General features: G+C 39.9%; 1 protein-coding gene across 4 annotated transcripts in view; it reads left to right on the top strand.

The window, feature by feature from the left end:
• The window catches only part of scara5 (scavenger receptor class A, member 5 (putative)), a 67923-nt gene that overhangs the window by 28855 nt on the left and 16431 nt on the right, over positions 1–22637 (top strand). For all 4 annotated transcript variants that reach the window (XM_056428084.1, XM_056428081.1, XM_056428082.1 and 1 more), the window contains 7 exons: positions 929–1128; positions 1353–1531; positions 1648–1774; positions 1937–2105; positions 8592–8672; positions 12300–12407; positions 18636–18692. In XM_056428084.1, the coding sequence (XP_056284059.1) occupies positions 929–1128; positions 1353–1531; positions 1648–1774; positions 1937–2105; positions 8592–8672; positions 12300–12407; positions 18636–18692 (921 nt within the window). The remainder of the gene's footprint in view (positions 1–928; positions 1129–1352; positions 1532–1647; positions 1775–1936; positions 2106–8591; positions 8673–12299; positions 12408–18635; positions 18693–22637) is intronic.

Here is a 22637-nt window from a genome sequence, read left to right as displayed (position 1 = left end):
ACATAACCTTCCGCATTCTCAGAATGCGAAGGTAAATATATCAACACATCTAACGCGCGAGGGCTTGGGCTAGAAAACACAAGACAATGTGGCAGATGGCAAGTGAGGGGACCTAAGTAGACAGGGAATAATGAGGGAATGGGCAACAGGTGAGACGGGCATGAGGACCAGGTGAAGGGAATGAGGGATTGATGAGGTGGGAGTGGCCAGAGGAAGGTGAGAGAACAGGTGAAGGGAGTTGGACTGACGAGATGGGAAATAGGAACTGGAAAGTGACAGGATGAAAACAACTAATAAAAGGAAGGTGTGGAGCTCAACTGTGACAGCACAGGTAAACAAAAACATGTGTACTCAAACCCTTTACTGAAGTAAAAGTACCAATCCTACAATGTAAAAAATACATAAATAAGTAAAAGTCTGTTCTAGTTGGGCTTCCTCCATAGAGTGACAAGATAATCACTTTTTAAAATACAGTGTGTTGTATTTACTACGCTCATCCTATCTTTTCTGATGTAACTGGAAAGCATAGTTAAAATATTAATTACGTAATTAATATTTCTCAATGGAGTATAAACTGGTATAAAAGTACCTCAAAATTGTGCATATAGTTCCTGAGTAAAATGCAGTCCTCGTCCCATCACTAGGAATCTATACGTCTATTTACAGTGAGACAACTCTGGAAACTAGTTTTGAAGTCATCAAAAATATTTCCGTCATAATTTTAAAAAACAATACATTTCGCTAGAATAGACGATCGAAATTAGAGCGAGCGACTTAATGGACATCTGCTCTGCGTTAAAGTGCTGGCTGGGTCCAAGCTGACAGTAGTGATGGATGCTAAATTATACTCGATTTGGGGACCCGAGGGATCGTTGAGTCAACACCCAGAATAAATCTCTCACTCTTTTCTTTCTCTTTCCCTCCCCAGTCTCTCGTTCCCAGGTGTCTTCGAAGCGGCAGGAGGTGCCGATGGAGAACGTGACCCGGATGTCGGAGCGCTCTCGGATCCTCCAGCCGACCCTGGGCGAGGCGTCCACTGAAGCCGACCTGCTGGAGAACATCTGGAAACTGGAGAATCTCTTCCAGAACCACAGCGACTGGCTGCAGAGGCTGGAGATCCTCATCAAGGTACGACAGAGGGCTGACAGGGAGAGAGAAAGAAGAGCTCCTCCAGAGCAGGGTTTAGGCCTGGGAAGTGTTCCGGGACATGGACACAGAAACTAAATGCACTCTCTAGAAATGTTCTTTTTATTGATACAGACAGAGCTGTTTCTTTAGGATTTTCATGTGAGTACTTATAGGTGACACTTTTGATGAATTACTGTGATAGTTAGGAGTTATTCCACCCACAGGGCCTGGAGCTGGAGCTGAGGAGCGGCCAGGCCCACTCTCTTCAGTCGGAGGGGTACCTCGTGCAGCTGGATGACAGGCTGTCCTCCCTGAGCAGCTCCACCGGCAGGAACCTGACTGGCTTGAGTGAGGAGGTATCCCGAGCCTCCACCTGGCTCCACGACCAGGACCTCCTGTTTCGGTACACGTTTCCAAAGCACGGGGGGATAATTCCCTCCAGACAGCGACTATGTAAAACATAAGAATTTGAATTAGAGGAATAAAGTTATTTTTGTTTGTGTTGATTCATCTTTAAAGGGAAACCTCAGGACAGGTGAGCCGGCTGAGAGAGAAACTGGACGAGGTCAATTGGATGGTGGGAGCTGTCAATCACACCTTCAGCAATGACATCAGTATTCACCACCTGAAGATACAGGACTTGCAGGTGCATCGCAGTTTACACAAACACGTCCTGTAAATTCAATGTGGCAGCACGCTGAAGGCTCAAGATTAACATTTATAAAACACAGCGCTCACACTGACCGCAGCAACGTGACAAACTAGTGCAGCTGGTAACTCTCCCGCTGCCTGTCCTCCCGCTGCAAAGATCCAGATCAGCAACATAACAGAGGACACCAGCAGCTTATGGGTGACCCACGTCCACACGGAGGCTCAGCTGAGGAACGAGATGGAGATCCTCAACACGATCACAGAGGACCTCCGCCTGAAGGACTGGGAGCACTCCGTGGCTCTGAAGAACATCACCATATTTGAAGGTCAGCGAAGAAAAAGTTTTAGATCTCTGCCCTGAGTGCAAAGGATAAGCCCCCCCCCCCCCCCCCCGAAGTTTCGCCTTGAGACTCCTGTCGATTAAGTAATACGTGTGTGACGTGCAGGTGAAAAGGCGTCGATATGTTTGAACTGGGATATATTTATTTGAATAGTGAAGTCTGATCATGACCAAAAAGAAACTTCATGAATTACAAGCATGTGTACAAATTACCCACATTAAGGGTAAAGAATATGCATATCATTCAGTGAAATTGACAAAACATGAGAACTTGAGAATGTAAAACTCTCAGAGTAATGAATCCCTCGAGGTGGAAGGTCGCGCTCCAAAAAAGGTCACTACGATATCTGAGCTAATACATGTTAGCATCGCGATTAGTTGCAAGTGACCGTAGCATGCTAACGTGATTTTACACCGTGGGATTACTGCCCCCGGGGTATTGAGCAACTCGGAATGTTCCTCCTCCAATCTGTTCGGGTCTGATTAGTCCCGACGTGGTACCACTTCGAGCTGCCAGGGCACCGAACGACTCCTTCGGCTTGTTAAAACCAGAGTACGTACGCTATGACGTAACGCTGGCACGGGACGAGGCGCGAGCAGATTGATGGCGACTCAAAGCGAACAAGACCCCAGGTCCCACGTCTGCTTCGCATGTGGGGGCGGATGCTGTTTCTCCTGAGCCTGGAAACAATTGTGGGTTAAATTTAGACTCGAGGTCCAGAGTGAAAACTCAACCACTCAACTCTGTCATTAGTCTTCGCTCCCAGCCCAGTTGTTTGTTGTTAGCTTGCAGGCACCTTAGCCAAGAAATGTTTTACATTTCAACCCATGTTTATACTCCTCTGTAGTGTTCCCTTGTCGAGCCTCCTTTACTCCATCCTCTCCTCTCCTCATATTCAGGTCATCTGTCTTTAATTCCTCCGTGACTCACTCAGGGAAGTTAAAGACACACATGTTGTATTAATGATTAAACAAAGAAAAGAAAGAAATGTACACTTTTATTGATCCCCGCGGGGAAATTCTTCTCTGCATTTTACCCATCCTTAGTCATTAAGGAGCAGTGGGCCTGAGGAGCAACTGGGGGTTCAGAGTCTTGCTCAAGGGCATGCAACTATGGGGAGAGCGAGGATCGAACCGACAGCCTTGTGGTTGCGGGATGACCACACTCCCCCATGAGCTACGGCCGACCCAAAAAAAGACACATGAGAAGCTGTTAAAATATTGCCTGGAGTCTTGAATGGAACCTTAGTCGGCGGATAAGACCGTTGTATAACTCTGTCTCCTCTGCATAATAAAAAAAAAGAGATATATTTTGTTTTTCCATAATCTGCGGAAATGGAAGGACTTAGATGTTGAACAAAAGAGGCCGGAGAACGGAGCCGTGGTGACCTCTGTGTTGTTGTTGTTGTACCCTCAGATGTGTGATTACCAAAAGACACAAAGTTGACTCAGCACTTCAAGTTTGAGTTCAACCAGTTCACCACCAGGCCGAAAAGTCTCACCTAGACTCCGGTGATATTTAGTGGCTGACGGCGTCTCTTTAATTCCTCCTTTTCTCCACTCCACTCAAAAGTGTTTTATTGGCATGAAGCGCCTTCGACTTGGGTTTCACAACTATCTTTCAAAGACAACAGAGCAGTGTATCTCTGTGTGTGTGTGTGTGTGTGAGTGTTAGACATAGAGTGGGAGAGGCTGTGTATTCACATCCTTTTGCGTTCCATCTCTTTGTGTTTGGAGGTATCTGCTGAGGTTTATGAATCGGCCCACACGCTGTTCCATCAGGACAGCAATAAGAAACGGGTCCTTTGTGGGGCCTTTTTGATCTCTCACACAATGGTGAGGCTAAAACGCTTCCACAGCCAACAGTAACTATGAAAACATCAACTCTTGGACTACAGTGCATTACCTAGAGTGAATCAAGACAGTAAAATAACAAACGCACAAATGTGAATGAAACTGAAGCTCAGTGAAGCCGAGGGGAGAAACAATACAAGAGATAAGTATCTGTGTGCATTGCAAAAACAACCCGTGAGACTATAACAACACACTGTTATTATGAAAAAGATATAATTCAGCTGCCTACAACTTTCCAAGCTGTACGTTAATTGTTGCTTATGTTGCAGAGTTCACAGGGGCTTGAAGTCTTATTTATGGTGACCTATATATGAAAACACATCTATCATATGAAGCTAATGAGAGTTTCAACAGTACTGGGCAGGTCTTTGCTCTCAAGCTAATTCACAGAGTTTCGCCAAGTTTCGCAGGAAGAGAGCACAACTTCATACACAAGTGATATTAAAATCCAGATTTCAGTATCACAGAGTGTGTTCATCCAGCAGCGGTGACATGTACAGGCTGGAAACGTTGTGTTTTGACCATTAATGACCATTTTGAGTGGCACGTTAGGTTTACTAGTGAAGAGTCACTTAGCTCAGTTGAGGCTGCCGTAAACTCACATTATTTTAGTTTTGTTCCTGCTTATTTTTTGTAAAAATGTTAATGTAACTAAAAAGGGCAACACAACTATACTGGTGTCCTTGTTTGTGGTGAAAGTGATTAATGTCACACATTTTCTGGAAAAAGCCTTCCTTTATTCGACAAAGCAACCGCAGTTCTCAGTTTTCCTACACATATACACATACATACGGTATACATATATATAAATACACATCTATATACAGGACTGTCTCAGAAAATTAGAATATTGTGATGAAGTTCTTTATTTTCTGTAATGCAATTAAAAAAACAAAAATGTCATGCATTCTGGATTCATTACAAATCAACTGAAATATTGCAAGCCTTTTATTCTGATTTATTGCTGATTATGGCTTACAGCTTAAGAAAACTCAAATATCCTATCTCTAAATATTAGAATATCATGAAAAAGTATACTAGTAGGGTATTAAACAAATCACTTGAATTGTCTAATTAACTCGAAACACCTGCAAGGGTTTCCTGAGCCTTGACAAACACTCAGCTGTTATAAATCTTTTTTTTTACTTGGTCTGAGGAAATATTAAAATTTTCTGAGATAGGATTTTAGAGTTTTCTTAAGCTGTAAGCCATAATCAGCAATATTAAAAGAATAAAAGGCTTGCAATATTTCAGTTGATTTGTAATGAATCCAGAATGCATGACATTTTTGTTTTTTGAATTGCATTACAGAAAATAAAGAACTTTATCACAATATTCTAATTTTCTGAGACAGTCCTGTATATACATGCATATATATATATACATATACATATATATACACACATATATATACATATACATATATATATATACATGTATATATACATATATATATATATATACAGTATATATCTTACTATGTCCATCCATTGCACAGACTGGGAGGTCCCTGTTTCTACCAGTTTTTAGTAATTGTGTGTTATTTATAGGCAACGAGGAGAATTTATTGTCCAAGAAACAAAATATTAGTCAGAAACTCTCATCACCGAAAATGTCTCTCAATGGTAAATGGGTAAATAATATCTTCTTGGACATCATCTCTGTGTAACAGGATCTGAAAGGCCAGAGCACTTTGTGGACCAAATCACTCAGAATAAATCAACCCTGTTGAACATTTCAGCCTCTTTTTGAACACAGTTTCCATTTGTTCTCTGTTAAAATGACTGTATCCTCGTATCATTCGTCAGTGCCCTGTATTTCGCAACACGCTCTTTATCTCCCTTACGTTCAACATACACGTCGTTCCATCATAGCTCGTCGCGGTCTCAGCTGAGACCGCCTGTCTAAAAAGAAAAGACAAGCTCCCGGCTCGGTTGCTCCACTCTGCAGTAGATGTGGAGCACAGACTGGATGCTAGACGGAGGCGCCTGAACTCCACACTTGTGTTCCAAGCTTGGACTCCGTGCTGTCAGATGTCTGCAGGCGGATCCTGAAGGGGCCGTCAGGCTTGTTATTGTTGAACGAACACACAGGACTCTGAGGGCCAGGAGATTAATAATGTGAAGCTCTTCTCAAACAAACTATTACCAAGGAAACCATTTCTACAGGACCACCAGGGTGAACTGTACCAAAGTGGAGGCTTGTAGACACAAACATACAACTTAGAAAAGCAGATGATTTAATGTGTTGAAAAAGGTTCAGGGATCAGTAGTGAGTAGAGTCTTCTCTCACTGACGTTGAAGAGAAATCTTAAGATTTGATCTATTTATTCCTGTGACCAAAGATTATTTAATGTATTTTATTATTATTTATTCCTGTGACCAAATATTATTTTAATGTATTTTATTATTTGTTCCTGTGACCAAAGATTATTTAATGTATTTTATTATTATTCATTCCTGTGACCAAAGATTATTTAATGTATTTTATTATTATTTATTCCTGTGACCAAAGATTATTTTATTTTTATTTATTTTTACTTTTTATTTTGCATTTTCCACAAACAGATTATTCCTTGACATCTAGAAAAAATAAAATTAAAAAAATAATATATCTACAACAAAATAAAATCAGCACACATCCAAATCCATCCATATCCACATAAACACCCGCCAAAGATTCCCACCCATCCCCTCCCACATGTTTATACCCTCCAAGAGTAGGACCCAATGAGGAGGGAGGGAAGGACCAAACAATCAAACTACATATAACCAAATGATAAGCATGGAGTACAAAGTAAAATAACTAAAGAAAGGTAAAAGGCATTAATGTGAAAAGTAAAAAATAAGTAAATAAATAACAAATCAACAGACATTCATTTCATACCCAGATTTTTCATAGACCTCTTTGTTTTGCAGTTGCACTGTATGTGTACAACCTCAACCCCTCTCAGTTATAACATCTCCATCAAATATCGACTCTAGATATAACGTCACGCACTCCCATCTTCTTATGAAGATATCTAATGTCATTTGTAGTTTTGCAGTCATTTTTTCCATTGTATATTCCATTTATATTTTTCCAAAAACCTTTGACTACTGGGCAGTCCCAAAAGATATGCGTGTGATCTCCTATTTTTCCACATTTTCTCCAGCATAATGGAGCTGACCAAAGATTATTTTAATGTATTTTATTATTATTTATTCCTGTGACCAAAGATTATTTAATGTATTTTATTATTATTTATTCCTGTGACCAAAGATTATTTTATTTATTTTATTATTATTTATTCCTGTGACCAAAGATTATTTTATTATTATTTATTCCTGTGACCAAAGATTGTTTTATTTATGTTATTATTATTTATTCCTGTGACCAAAGATTATTTTATTTAGATTAAGTCTGCCCAGAACTGACAAGTAACTACGGAGGTTCACTCAGGTCAGGTATTCAGGTCAAATCTACAGAAACGCTTCAGATATTTGGTTTAAAAAAGCAGAAGCAATGGAAGGGGAATGTTTGGCATGTAATAATAATGACAAACTTGTTAAATCAACAATACATTCAAATAGTTGCCAATTGTTTTCTTTATTGATCAAGTATATCCTCACGAGGATACAAATACAAGAACACACACACACACACACTCGCGGTAGTAGACACCCAGCCTCTCCTCTTAACGGGACCTTTTCACGGGCTCCTGACCTCTGGTCACCAGTTAAGTGTGTCCAGTTGTGAAGCTGTTCGAGGCAGATTTGTTTCTCGGCATCAGAAACATGCAAGTAAATAACATTCGAGGCTCTGGAGGATCAGAACCCCCGGACACAAGCCCGGAATTGTAAAGCATTCTCACGAGCTGCGTCGTGGTCCACCTTGTTCGACATGTGGCTCCCATTGTGGCCAGGCCTCTCTCTCCCTCTCTCTCTACGTGTCTTTCTCTCACCCTCTTTCAATCACTATTTGGCTCTTTTTTCAGTCACTCTCTCCAAGTAAAACAAACTATTTGGATTGAATCCTTAAACCAATTGCATGACCCGGTTTGTCCGACAGCGTGCGTGCGTGCGTGCGTGCGTGTGTGTGTGTGTGTGTGTGTGTGTGTGTGTGTGTGTGTGTGTGTGTGTTTTCAGCTGCCATGAGTAATAGGACTGGGGTTTCCTGACATTGATGAAAAATCATTATATGGTGTCATGTGTTCCCTTTTCATGTAATAATCTGCATGATTCCAGCCTCCCTTTTGATGATAAGCATTCCAACATGCTGTTTTAAGTGTTATTAAGTGCCTCTAATATTTCCATCTTTTTTTCAAATGCCTAACAAACCCCTGTTGCAGCTTGTATTTCTCTCCAGGAGGAGTACAGTAAAGAAAAAAAATTATATATTTTTGTATGTACATGTTTTGAGCTATATATATACTTTAAGTAAATAGATTAAAGACATATTTGTGCAGCTATTGTTCAAATCTAAATAAAATTGTACACAGCTGTAAACTTGACTTTCACGAAATCCTCGTTCACTTGTCATTGATGACACATTCTGCATTAGTATTTGCATCGTTTGCCAAGTATCACCGAGTCATTACGTCATCGATTCTGAGCATAATTGTGTTTTCTTTCCACAGGACCTCCGGGGCCAAAGGGGGAGAAGGGTGGTACCGGCCCACTGGGGGCCCCCGGGGCTCCTGGGTTGACCGGTCTGAGAGGTGAGTACAACCTGATGACCAGTCCTTATTTTTTGAATTACATACAAATGTCTGAAGAACTTTTCAATATAAAAGTTTAAGATATTTTTGAAATACTATGTTTCTAGTTAGAGGACACAATGGATACCACTCACATGTGTATCCATTAAATATGAAGATGGAGGGAGGTCCTGAGGGCCTCAACCAATGAGGCGCGTACCACATGACCACAGCCTCACCCTTTGTCCCGCCCCCTCTCGTCTCTCCCCTCCTTTCCTTCCCGCCTCAATAGATTTCAATTTGTAGATGTTTTCTTTGACTGAGGTGTGCGCACCTGTGTGAACTGGGTTATGATGACTTGAGTCTTAGTTTTGGTTTTATTAATGCTGTGATCTAAAAACAATTCTCTTTTTTTTTTGTTTATATTGTCTGTCACTGTTCTTTGTTGTATTGTCTGAAACTTTGTGTAATGTGCTGCTGCTGCTGCTGTCTTGGCCAGGACGTTCTTGTAAAGGGGATTTTTAATCTCAATGAGGCTTTTCCTGGTTAAATAAATAAAAATAAAAATAATACTTAATTGAAATACCATATTTTCAAACTAAAAGGCAAATCCTCAACTTGTTGGAAATGCTTTGAAATTGCAGCTTCTGAAGTATTTCACTTAAATAGTTGTCATATCTGTAAAACAGGAAAGAGCAGAACATTATGTGTTCAAACTATTTCTCGTTGAATTAATGTGAAGAGTGACTCAAGCACAGTGTCAGATAATGCCTTGTGTTTTCGGACTGGCGTGGTTTTTAGATGATTTTTACAAGCTCATTGGTCGTAAAATGCTCTCGCCCTATACACCACCGACGTAAACACTTAAACTCGGTTGTATTAATGATGCAGTTAGCACGGAGAATAAAAAAGGTCGTATGAATCCGCTTGTGAAAATGAATCCCCAGACTTTGGACGGGGATGTGTTCTCAGACAGGGTGTGGACGTGGCCAGTGGGACGGGGCATCTATCTCTGTCTCGTAGGTTTATTCCACCAAAAACCCACAACATGAACCCTCATCCAGACAGAACCGGCACCTCAGAACCAACGAATGACCGTGTGTTCGTACTGTAAGACACACACTGCAACAACGTGAATCCAGATGTTTCTGGGACCCTTTCCAGCTTGCTACCTCTTGAATCATCAACCCAGCTCCTCCCCATTTCATTATCCACATTCACTGGCCAATAAACTGCAGCTCTTACTTCTCCAAGAAGCATTATACCCCCCCCCCCCATCCCCCCACACGCACCTATAAGTCTAGGAAATAAATAGTGGATGAAAAGACATTCTAACTAGAGGGAAGAGGAAATGGGCCAAGAGCAGTCGTCTACAAGCGAAGGGGAGTTTTATTTAAAAGTCTCAATGGTGATTGTTCAGCTGGGCCCCTCCTGTGGACAGAGTCACAGCTGGTTTTCTTTTCATGTGTCCAATATTTCGAAGAAGAACTTCAAACATGTTTGGAGAAACACAAAAACGAAAACTTATTTTTCTTTTGTGATTATTGAGACGTATGCGATCAGAACTGATGAGTGCTATCGGATCCCCGGGTGTATAAGCAACCTCCTGCAGGGAAGACAATGCGGAGGGGCCTTGAAGTTGCATTATTTCTGTTTGCAAAATTAAATCCAATTCTATAGAGGTAATAAGAAAAATATCCCACTTCTCACTTTAAAAGTAACATTTTGATTGACTTCACATGTCTCACTCAGCGCTGTGCTTAGCTCCACCATCTGGTGTCAACTTGTATACAATTACTTGTGGGCCTTATCCATCAAACATCATATTGGAAGCAAACAACACTCACTAGTCAATGTTGTAATATATTATATATATTGTTCTCAGCCTGGACAATGTTGCAGGTTTATTTTACGTTGTAAGTTTATTTATTTTCCTTATATATATTGCATTAGAGAGCCAAGTTAATCGTCTTTCATTTCACACCACCAATTTAAATTACACTTCATTCATTGCTATTGATTTAACATTACGGGAAAGCGGTAGAGAGCACGCCGAGGGAAGTTGTGAGGATGTGTGTATTTAGTGTGTCTTCCATCAATCTAGGAGAGCTGTTATGTCATTAGGTGAGGTTACACTAAACGACACGAAAGCAATCTTCAGATTATTTATTTTCTTCTGACAGTTGATGATAAGCCTACAGGCGTCCGTAATCTGTATGAAATGCACCACGTGTGCTTCTGTTACTCCGTCTCTTACATAATTCATCACGGCGTCACACTGGACCGTCAGAATCCGTTTGGACTTGTTGAATGATCTCATTGGACTTTCCTGCCCAACACGTTGCTCTCCTTCCAGAGAATGATTGATGGCATGGTCCCAGTGGGTTCTTTGAGGAGGGAGACATGACCTCATCCGTCATCGGTTTATTTCATGTCTCTGTCTTTAATGCATTCAGTGTAATTATGTCATTCAGATGAGTCGTCACAATAATGTAATCGGAGCATGTCGGGGTAGAGCGACAGGATCTGGCCCTTGTGCTTCAACTGTTCAATGAATGAGTCATCACCACCATGACGTCAGTTTGTTCACTGTGAACAGAAACACCGTGTGCCACAGGGAGGGACTACAGACAATAGGAATCGGATTGTTTTAATGCGACAAAAGAGTGTCGGCGAGCATTCAGAGGTGTGAAGCGTTGGCAGATGGTGGAAGAAGAAGAAGAAGATCTCCTATAAATGAAGAAGAAGAAAATCTCCTATAAACGAAGAAGAAGATCTCCTATAAATGAAGAAGAAGAAGAAGAAGATCTCTTATAAAGGAAGAAGAAGAAAAAGAAGAAAATCTCCTATAAAGGAAGAAGAAGAAAAAGATCTCCTATAAATGAAGAAGAAAATCTCCTATAAAGGAAGAAGAAAAAGATCTCCTATAAATGAAGAAGAAGAAAATCTCCTATAAAGGAAGAAGAAGAAAAAGATCTCCTATAAATGAAGAAGAAAATCTCCGATAAAGGAAGAAGAAGAAAAAGAAGAAAATCTCCTATAAAGGAAGAAGATCTCCTATAAAGGAAGAAGAAGACGAAGATCTCCTATAAATGAAGAAGAAGAAGAAAATCTCCTATAAATGAAGAAGAAGAAGATCTCTGAAAGAAGAACCAGTGGAGGAGGAGTGTATCTCCTATAAATGAAGTCAGGGTGGGGAGACAATAAGCAGTGATAGGATTCTTGGAAATGTGTCATAAAGTTAAATTTTATTACTCTTTTTTTTCAAATTGCAGTCGGAGTTGCAATAATTTGTACATCAAATGAACCTGAGAAATATTCATCAAGACAAAGTCCTTTTTAAATAGATGTTCTTAATGTTGCACCACAGCCTCTGATTCCTGGATGATATTTGATTGGATGCTTTTATCTTCAAATGCTACTTAGAAGGAGTTTACTTTAACATTTAACTCTAATGTCGAACATTAGCCTCTGATCTCCTCTGCACTTAACAAAGACTTATTAAATACACTTCACGTGATTTACTTTACAGCGGGCAACAGTTAAGTGTGTCATTGCTGATGAAGAGGCTGATGAAGGATGTTTTAATATATCAGGAGCACGCAGTGTTCCTATTAGACGCTTATCAAGCATCTGTTTGTGTTTCAGGGTTTCCAGGAGAAAAAGGTGTCCAGGGAAACCAGGGAAGTCAAGGTTTTGAAGGGGTCAGCGGTCCTCGGGGGGAAAAAGGAGACGTCGGACCTGCTGGTCCCAGAGGTACGGCTTTTATTTACCTTCGCATTGAAAATGCGGAAGGTTATGTTTTGATCGCCGTGTATTTATTTATTTATTTGTATGCGTGTTACTCGCATAACACAAAAAGTATTAAACCGAATCGCATGAAATTTGGTGGGATGATTGGTTATTATCCGGGGACCATTTGCTTAAATGTTGAGATCAATTGAGTCAAAGGTCAAGGTCAAGGTCATGAAAAGATAAAAAATATTATTTTTACCATAGCACGGTCAATTTTTATCCAATTGGCATGCAACTAATGCCAAAATGTTCATAATTCAATGCCCAATCTTGTGATATGCGAAGGTATGCACTCTACCGAGTGCCCATTCTAGTTTCTCATATGAATCACTCTATAGTCCTTAATTATAGCTTATAAGCTAATAACAGTGGATTTTTGCTCATTTATTACCTTCGCATTGAAAATGAGGAAGTTTATGTTTTGATCGCCGTGTATTTATTTATTTATTTATTTGTATGCGTGTTACTCGCATAACTCAAAAAGTATTAAACCGAATCGCATGACATTTGGTGGGATGATTGGTTATTATCCGGGGACCATTTGATTAGATTTTGGGATCGATCGGGTCAAAGGTCAAGGTCATGAAAAGGTCGAAATCTTCTTTCTACCATAGCGCAGTCAATTTCTATCCAATTGGCATGCAACTAATGCCAAAATGTTCATAATTCAATGCCCAATCTTGTGATATGCGAAGGTATGCGCTCTACCGAGTGCCCGTTCTAGTTTCTTGATGCATTGAGGTCAAGGGCAGAAATATTCATCTAGAAAATATATAGATTAGATATTATAGTCGTAATAATATACGAATCACAATGCTGTGTGCTTTATGGGGTAACAGGAGTCATCACGTTAGAGTCACTCACTCACCCGACAGTAGAAGTCAGTAGAAAAAGCTTTTCACTCCCTGCAGTCTGTTCAGCAGCTGAGTCGTGTCAACGCTCACAGCTCAAATCGTTTCAGACCGCTGGAGATTTGGACTTTTTTTGGGAGTATGTTCTTTAACAGGAAGTCTTCAGCACGACCAAATCCTTACACATTGTCCATCACTGACAGGTGGTTTATTTTAACATTTATAATCATTACAAAATCTACTTGATTGCCACTAATATATTTTTCTGAGTATCATAAACATTGAAAATTACTTTAACATTTTTTTTTTTTGGACTGAATTCGGGGGAAATGTTACACTACTGTGTCTTCATTACACAACGCAAACACATAATATAAATAACTATATTGGAAATAACATGATCCACAGATACGTGTCAACAGGCCTTAAATTAGTTCAAACACTAATTGGTAGATAAAGAGTCAAATAGAAAGTTTATTTTTATTTTCCCGACAAAATAGTTATATACAAGGTATTCATCTATAAATTAGATTTTATAAAAAGCTCAATTCTTCTTTAGGAGTTTAACTAAGCCAATCAATCTCGAGATACAAATTTCATAAGAAGAATTTAACAGCTGAACATACAATGATGCTCTGTGAGAGGAATTCAGGAAATTCTTCACCACTCCGTATTTCCAGTAGTTTGACATTGCACCCGATAAATCTATATTTCTTTGGCATGAGCGCTCAAATTCTAGTAGACATGAGTATAAGATGCCAACATTCAGAATTTAAAATATTTCGAACACACCATAACTCGATGGCCACATGCTACAACTTCTGTTTCTCTCTCTCTCTCTCTCGTCCCTTTTCTTGCATTCACTGATCCATCCATTCATCCTCACCAGTCTATAAAGACCCCAGGGGGTCAATGTTTCTACTCTGGCATCACCAGCTGCACCCAGAAAACAGCAAAAACACTCTCACATGCAGAGAACTACTGGGAAAGAAATAGCTTTGACAAATATGATCAGGCTCTGTAGTCTCTTTTGTGGCATTGAGTATGTACATATATATATATATATATATAATATAAATGTGTGTATGTGTATGTGTGTATATATATATATAAATGTGTGTATGTGTATATATGTATATATATATATGAATGTGTGTATATATATATGTATATATATTAATGCTGTGATTTATGTTCTCACAAAAATATACCGAGAATTTCGGTAATATGTGATTAATCATGATTAATCCACAGAAACCTGTGATTAATTTGATTAAAATGTTTAATCGTTTCACAGCCCTAATATATATATATAAATGTATGTGTATATATATGTATATATATTTGAATGTGTGTGTATATATATGTATAGATATAAATGTGTGTATGTGTACATATATATGTATATATATATATATATGAATGTGTGTATATATATGTATATATATATAAATGTGTGTATGTGTAAATATATATATATATGTGTATATATATATACATACACATATATACACACGTGTGTGTGTGTGTGTGTGTGTGTGTGTGTGTGTGTGTGTGTGTGTGTGTGTGTGTGTGTGTGTGTGTGTGTGTGTGTGTGTGTGTGTGTGTGTGTGTGTGTATTGGCCAACAGCTGTTGCTGATCAGCGAGCTGGATTTGGCTGCAGTAGCCAGTGTTTGAGTCCCTCTCTCCCTGTCGGCCAGTAAGCTGATCTGAGGTCTGTTGTTGTGTGAGCACGTGGCTCAACGCTCTGCACTCCACCCGAGCGTTAACGCATGCGCTGCTATAACAGTTGTGAACTGTGTGCGTAGGTGCACAGCTATGCAACAGGCTTCCAGTACATGTTGAAGACGAGCGCTTTAAAGTCTTGACTGGAAGAAATTCTGAAACTGTATGAGAAGAAGGAATTAGCACAATGAAAAGGAAACTGGATTTAATGAAGGTATAGGCTAGCTGTCAAATTAGCTGTCCCTCATGTGAGGAAGAAATAAAATGTGACAAAAAAAGAATAACCTGAATGGCTTCATCACACAATAAGTATTATTTGTGTTGCTTTTCACAGTAAACAATGTTTAATCATACAGTCTTCCTTTATGCGTCAGGGGCCTGTTTCATCTAAAATAGTGTAAGCATCATATTCCACTCCATGTAAACTTGTGTCGGGTGTTTGTGACATGAGAAGAAGCGAGAGGCAATGTTCTCTTGTCGTAAATCGTCGTTTGCGTGTTTTGATTCGCTGTAACGAGCTTCTGATTTGTTTGGAGTGAATCGGTTCAGCAGCAGGAGCCACCGGGTCCGAGCAGACGCGGAGAGAAAAGCCCGCTCAGAAAGGCCTGGTGCCGGCGACATTGTTTGGTCGATTGTGTAAATATTTGAAAACATCACACACAATTAGTATTTTTCAAGACAAATGGAGAGAATATGAAGAAAACAAGGTCCTTTGTGGGTGTTAGTCCATCTACACTCTGTTTACAACACGTCTGTCTGAGCCTCCACCGTCAACAAACCGGCCGAGGGTGAGGAGCGTGTGGACCGTGGTGTGAACGGGGCCTCGGCTGAAGGCAGCTGCTCAGCTGTGGATACTGAAAGCTTCCTGGTTTCTTTTTACAGATGAATGGTGGATAGACTGAGCAGAGAGTGCGTTAGGTGTTGGTTTTTCTTTGATTTGTAAAGCACCATCAGCATCAGCCGAGTTGCCAAAATAGTGTCCGTCATTTCTTGTTGTTTAAAGCTGTATTGATTATTCTCTTTATTCTCTTATAACTCTACAACAAGCTTGTGATTATTGATTGTTTCACTGTAAACAGCTGCCTGCTACAGATGAAGAATGAACCGTATTTGTGTGTTCAATTCAATTCAGTTTATTTGTATAGCCCAATTTCACAAATTACAAATTTGTCTCGGAGTGCTTTACAATCTGTACACATAGACATCCCTGCCCCTGGCAAAATAACTATATAGTTCAATCTGAACTATATAGTTATTTTGCCAGCTGTAAAATCAAAACAATCTAATTACCTTCGCATTGAAAATGCGGAAGGTTATGTTTTGATCGCCGTGTATTTATTTATTTATTTATTTATTTGTATGAGTGTTATTCGCAAAACTCAAAAAGTATTGAACCGAATCGCATGAAATTTGGTGGGATGATTGGTTATTATCCGGGGACCATTTGATTAGATTTTGGGATCAATCGGGTCAAAGGTCAAGGTCATGGAAAGGTCAACATCTTTTTTTTACCATAGCACGATACATTTTTGTCCAATTGGCATGCAACTAATGCCAAAATGTTCATAATTCAATGCCCAATCTTGTGATATGCGAAGGTATGCGCTCTACCGAGTGCCCGTTCTAGTTTCATTTATTGTTAATATAAATAAAAAACATAGTCCATCCAAGCTAGCACCTATGACGATACTAAATTACATATGTGTATCTGGATAGCATGCCAGCATGTGTTAAGTGACACTGAGCACAACTGAGTTCCAATGAAGCAAATTTTTTTTTTTTAAGTATGTATGATATCCGTGGAGATATTTAAATTGTAACCTTCTTGTCGCTCAAGAAGAAAAGTCAGTGGAGCCTCAAAATCATTAGGATCTCCTTCCCCCCCCCCCCCCCCTGGGCACCATGCATGTAAAGTATATACAGAATGTGATCACAAAGTATACAACAGTTGTTCGGGGACCGACAGACTAACTTCTCCATCCATACAGCCGCTAACATAGCTAAAAGTGTTAATTTGTGAAGCAATTAAGAGCTAAAACATCCCACATTTACTCATAACTTCTATTTGTCGCCACCAGCAGCTTCTCTGGTGCCGTTTGACATCCAGCGAGGCCTCCGCTGTCTCTTCTGGCTCACCAGTGTGTTTGGGTTTTCCTGTTATTTAGTTGTTAAGGATGTGGTCACGATGGAGGACACTGGCAGCTGAGCCCCGTGACAGGCCGGGCGTGGCGTTTGATACTCGTGGACACACACACACACACACATGGGACATCGTGCCACCTCGCCTGGCAGCTGCCACTGTGGTCTTGGATGTGCAATTAAAATTAAAATGAAGGGTGGGATGAATGCCGACGTGAAGCTCATCCTCTTATAGCTTCGTGGCATAAACACACTTGTGGTTTCTAACCTCATGGCTGAAAATTAGCAACAAATGGCACTGAAATAAACCCTCGCCCTTTTGCTTCAGACGGTATTCCCCCAAGATTGAAATAGAATCATATTTGAAATAAAAACAAATGTGAAACAGATGTTTCCAAGATGCTGATTGGAGGAAGGTGTCATGCTTAAACATACCGTCATTTAGCAGAAACCACAAATGGGAGGATTTTTTTTCCTCGCATTGATTTTCAAGTAAAGACACTCCAAGAAATGATGTTGACACTGGTCCCTTTATTTCACTTCTACTGTCCACTCTTTTTCTGCTTCCTCTATTTCGACCTCACTCTCCTCACGTAAAAACAACATTTAACCACAACTTTTAGAGTTAAAATAAGCACCGGACGCCCGGGTGGTTGTCCTCTGATTTTTCAGATTTTATGCTTATATCACAAAACGGGGCAGAATGGTTTTCTGTCCTGCCATAAAATCTAAACCTGTTGACGGTTGAGCTGTTTCTGTCTTAGTTCACATTTCTGCCCCCATGTGTGCGATGTGGCGGTTGCCGTTGTCTGAAGACGGTACACATTATTGGTTTTGTCATGAGCGTCATGTTGAACTGATGAGTAGGTCCACCGTTATTGGCTTTTTTTTATTCGTGCCCTGCTGTTAGTTAGTTGTTGGCTTTTTTTTTTTTTATGTGATGACTATATATTTTGTTCATTCTTTTTTTAATTAAAAGTACAGGCATCAATTCAACATTTACAGATGTCTTTCAGACAATGGACATTAGATGTACAGATTTTCAGATGATGCTCATTTTAGTTATACATATTTATAGAAAAAAGTGTAAAACATAGGATAAATAACCAAAAAAAGAGAGGATTCAATAAAAAAACTAAAATAATTTAAGAATTATTTGTGTGTTTCTTTATGGCCCTTCTTGGCTGGATGCATGTTTAATTTTTACTTTATTTTTATTTATTTTTATATTTTATTATTACCATGCATTCTTACTTTTGAAGGTTGTATTTCTGTAAAAATACCTAAATAAAATATCAAGTATTAAAAAAATTCAAAAACCAAAGAAAACAATGCTGCCCCCTAAACTCACATTTTGATCACATGTTACAGTGTTATTGATATTATGTTATTATAAGTGTAACAACCTAAATATAATACACTTCTCCTGTAGCGTCTGTGTGATTTCCAGTTTGTTTTTCTGTTTGTCCTCAGGTGACAGAGGAGAAAGAGGGCCCAAGGGGGAGAGAGGAGACAGAGGAGAGAAAACAGGTAAGAGCTGATGTGTGAGGGTGTGAAGAAACAAGTGACAAACAGCTAACGGAGGTTTTCTGCTCCAATTCTAAACCAAGGTTGATTTATTGACATTTTAAAATTGTAAATTTTTACAAAAGCGTAATCAAATAAAAACTGTAGATACAATATATAGATGTTCTACCCTTAACGGCCACGCAGTAAAGAAACCCTGTAATACAAACCCATATATCAGCGCACATAATACAACATTGGCAATATGAGTCTCGTAAGTTACGAGCTGAAGACTTTATGGGCCTCATTAACTCTGCCACACCTGATGTCCTGTACAAAGAGCCGTGGAAGTTTCAGGGTTCTGCTTTTATTATCACCGTAATCTCAAAGTTTCCAACACTTGATGGAGAACCACAAAGCTAAGTGTACATGAAAACCATTACACATATGTCCTGTCCGAGTAATCTGAAACCACCAACTTGGGAGAAAGAAAAACACATTGACCCGCAAAACCACAGATGTTTGTTTATTCGCCACAAGTGTTGTTCTTCCTTTGTAACATCGTGTTTTTTCTCAAATAGACACGGACCCCCGCCCATCTAAATTCCTTTTTTGTTCTGCCTGTTAGAGAAATGTCAAACAATAATTCTTTCCTCACATCATTTACAAGACACACAGCTTTGAGGTTTCAGAGCGAGGCCACATGCTGCTGGCTGTCAGAAACACAGAACCACAGCCTCGTCACAAGCCTCACGCGGCTGACTTATCGTCTGATGCAAAAATGACTCGGATCTTTTTACGCTTCAAAGCATACATTGCATACCGATATGAACGAGCACCGAGGTGAGTGACCCAAAGCGACTGAAGGTTTGGTCTGTGGGGGGAAAAAGGACGTTTCGTCCACACGTGTCGGGCGTGAGCACAAAATGAACCTGCCACGAGGGAAGTTATGTCAAAGGGTCATAATCTTTAGAAAACCTCGACAGCACGGGAACAATGAGTATTTCTGGGTAAAACATAGAGTGTTCCAGGTGTTACTTTTTCTGTTTTGTTTTGATCAAAATGCAGAGTACAGTTGACGTACCATATAAACTGCTATGCTACGTATTGGCTGCATGGCGTCTTGTAACCACTAATAATTGATGGTGGTGTGAGAAGACGTGTCATACAACTCTGCATTCAACTTCCTGGTCCAGCAGTGACAGTCGTTTGCATCCTAACTGTCTTCGGTGTTTCACATGTTTCACATGTATGTGCTGGGTCTCAAGAAGCATGCAATAAATCTATTAACCCGCTGCTCACATTCACCTCCGAGAGTATCCAAAAAATGCGTAGCCCTTCAAACTAATGCACCCGAGGTGGCCTGGATGTACGCTGTAGGTTTGAGCTCCCGAGACGGACATACTAAAGACGGTGGCTTATGTTAGAGCAGATAGACGCAATGTTATACATCTTTAAATGTTTCCCGAATTCAACAGAGAGGGATGAGGATATCATGTCCTGTTCCGTCTTCCTTAGCTGAGGGTATGACATGAAATATGTCTGACATTAGTTGAGGCCAAAGTCCAACAATTTCCCTATTAGAATTCCTCCTTTTTCATTTTTTGGCTATTTCGTGTAATTTCTCTCTTGACAGTTAACTTATTTCAAGAGCTATTGGAAGTGATGCTTACACACACAACCACACTCACACATACATAAAGCTCTCGCAGTTTAATCTCGAGGGTCCAACACTCAACCGGCTGTTTTTACAATGGAATCGCGCAGCTACAGGAACCCGAATATAATGGATTTTGGCTCGGGGACTAATAAAAACACAGTGTTATTATTGTTTTAAGCTAAAAGCTCTCCAACATCCCCACTGAGGAACATAATCAGAAATTTGACGATACATATTAAATTACTTACCACTCTTCAGTTCGCACGAATTATTTATGTTCGATTTTTATTTGCTGAATTCAATTATCTGTTTGCTGGAACAAAACAACCCGGCTCCCCCACAGTGTAGTTTAATCAAATGTTATGCACTTCGAATTCGCAGCTACAGCTAATCAAACACACATGCAGAACTACTCCTGCTGAGAACACTTTAAAACAGAGAGGTCAGTGTTTGATTTGTTATTTTACATGTGTACCTGCAGTATCAGACCCAGGTTAAGCTTTTCATTTGAATGATCCAATATTGATTCAATCTTTAAACCCGTTGGTCCTGCGTGGCCCGGCCCCCGGTCAAGGTTATTACAACGAGAGCTGCGTGTGCGAGAATATAGCGAACCTCCGTTGAATCAAAACAGGACGGGAGCCGCTACACCGCACCGCCCAGCTTTAATGCAAATGTCTGGTTGCAATTTAGATTTAAAAACTATGAAGACAGAGAAGGGCTGGATGTTATATGTGCAAAATATCGTGTAAATACCACAAATCTCGAATACTTATTTTTAATAATGCTAGAGAGTTCCTTGTACAGCTGCTAATATTTAATATTCAACTAAAACTGGAAATAGTATCCATAAATGAATCGATATTGAATCGAATTGGGAAATCTCCTCATCATTTCTTAGTGAGCTGTCGAGGTGTGTTCAGGCTCACTCGTTCCAGTCTTTAAGCTAAGCGATTTCTGGCTAAAGCTCTTGTTAATCAAACAGATGTGAGAGTGGCATCAATCTTTTCAAATAATTCTCATCTGGAAGGTAAAGCGGTTTTCTCGAGCTGTCAAACCATTAACATACCCCCTTCAGGTCAAAGGCTCTTCATTGATGAACACTATGACAGTCGGTGCCTCTTTTAATAGCTTGTGAATCAGACACGCTGCATCAGGTATGACGTAACATGGCATCCAATGCAAATGCGTCGAGAGCTTCTCAAACCTTTAAAGTATACATTGGGAAAAAACACAAGTTATTTTAAATATATTATATCCTTTCAGTTGCCTTCAAAGCAAATAAGGGTAGTTCCAAAAATGTCCAACTAATACTTTAAAATGTAAAACACAGACCATCTGACGGGCACACACTGGTTTAAAAATCCACTTGCGTGGTACACCACATTTTGAGAGTGCAAGACTGGCAAAGAAAATCAAATTAGAAGCACATTAACAGGAAGAGAAGTCAAAAGAAGGAAACACACAAGACACAAGAGGAGCAAACGACGTGAAAGACAACAATGAGGAGGCCATGTTCAGAACAGCTGTAGCTGGTTATCTGTTGTCCTGAAGACATTCAGTCCAGATCCTTCCTGCCTGCCAGATAAACATTAGTAAGAAGCGATCACTCCCTGTTCTGGAGCTCTTCACGCATCGGCAGTCTGGTGTTGTAGGTGATGTTGTGGCCTCTGAGGCTTGAACCCCTTGGATGACCCCCAACACTTGAAGCTGGCTCATCTAGTTTTCCCAAGGTCATTATCTCTCATGCACGAGAAAGGTAGAAGGCTTCTTGTCCGAATGAGTGAGTTTATGGAGAACTCCTTTGTTGGCGGTCTCAGGTGAACATGAGAGCTGTCAGACTGTAAGGAGACAGGATAAGTTCATCCTCCGGGACTCTTGATTCTTTTCATGCATGATTACTTTTATAAGTATTTGTTTGGGTTGCTAACTTCACTCTCCCATGCATGATTGCGCACACGTTTGTAGTGACTGACTTTTAGACTTTTAGTCATTCACTACATAAACTTGAGGTCTTGGTTCTAAGATTAATTCAGCTTTTTGTAGTCTTGTTTTTTTTTAATCCAAATAATTACATTTGTGATTTTGACATTGTTGATTTTCTATAAGTTTGGAAACAAAGGTGAATGACGCCAGAAAAGGGTTTCACCAAACAATGAGCAGCCTTGAGCCACTGTTGTTGCTGTCCCATTGTGGTGGTGGTGGGGTGGGGGAGGAGCTCTAAAATCCCAAGCCAATTATTTGTCACTTGTAATGTCTCTAAAATGTCTTTTAAAAGCCTACTAATGCCCAGCAGGTGTCATTATTAA

Source organism: Pseudoliparis swirei, chromosome 12 (assembly GCF_029220125.1).
Source record: "Pseudoliparis swirei isolate HS2019 ecotype Mariana Trench chromosome 12, NWPU_hadal_v1, whole genome shotgun sequence".
In the NCBI taxonomy this organism is placed as follows: Eukaryota; Metazoa; Chordata; class Actinopteri; order Perciformes; family Liparidae; genus Pseudoliparis; species Pseudoliparis swirei.
This window is presented reverse-complemented; position numbering and strand designations above follow the sequence as displayed.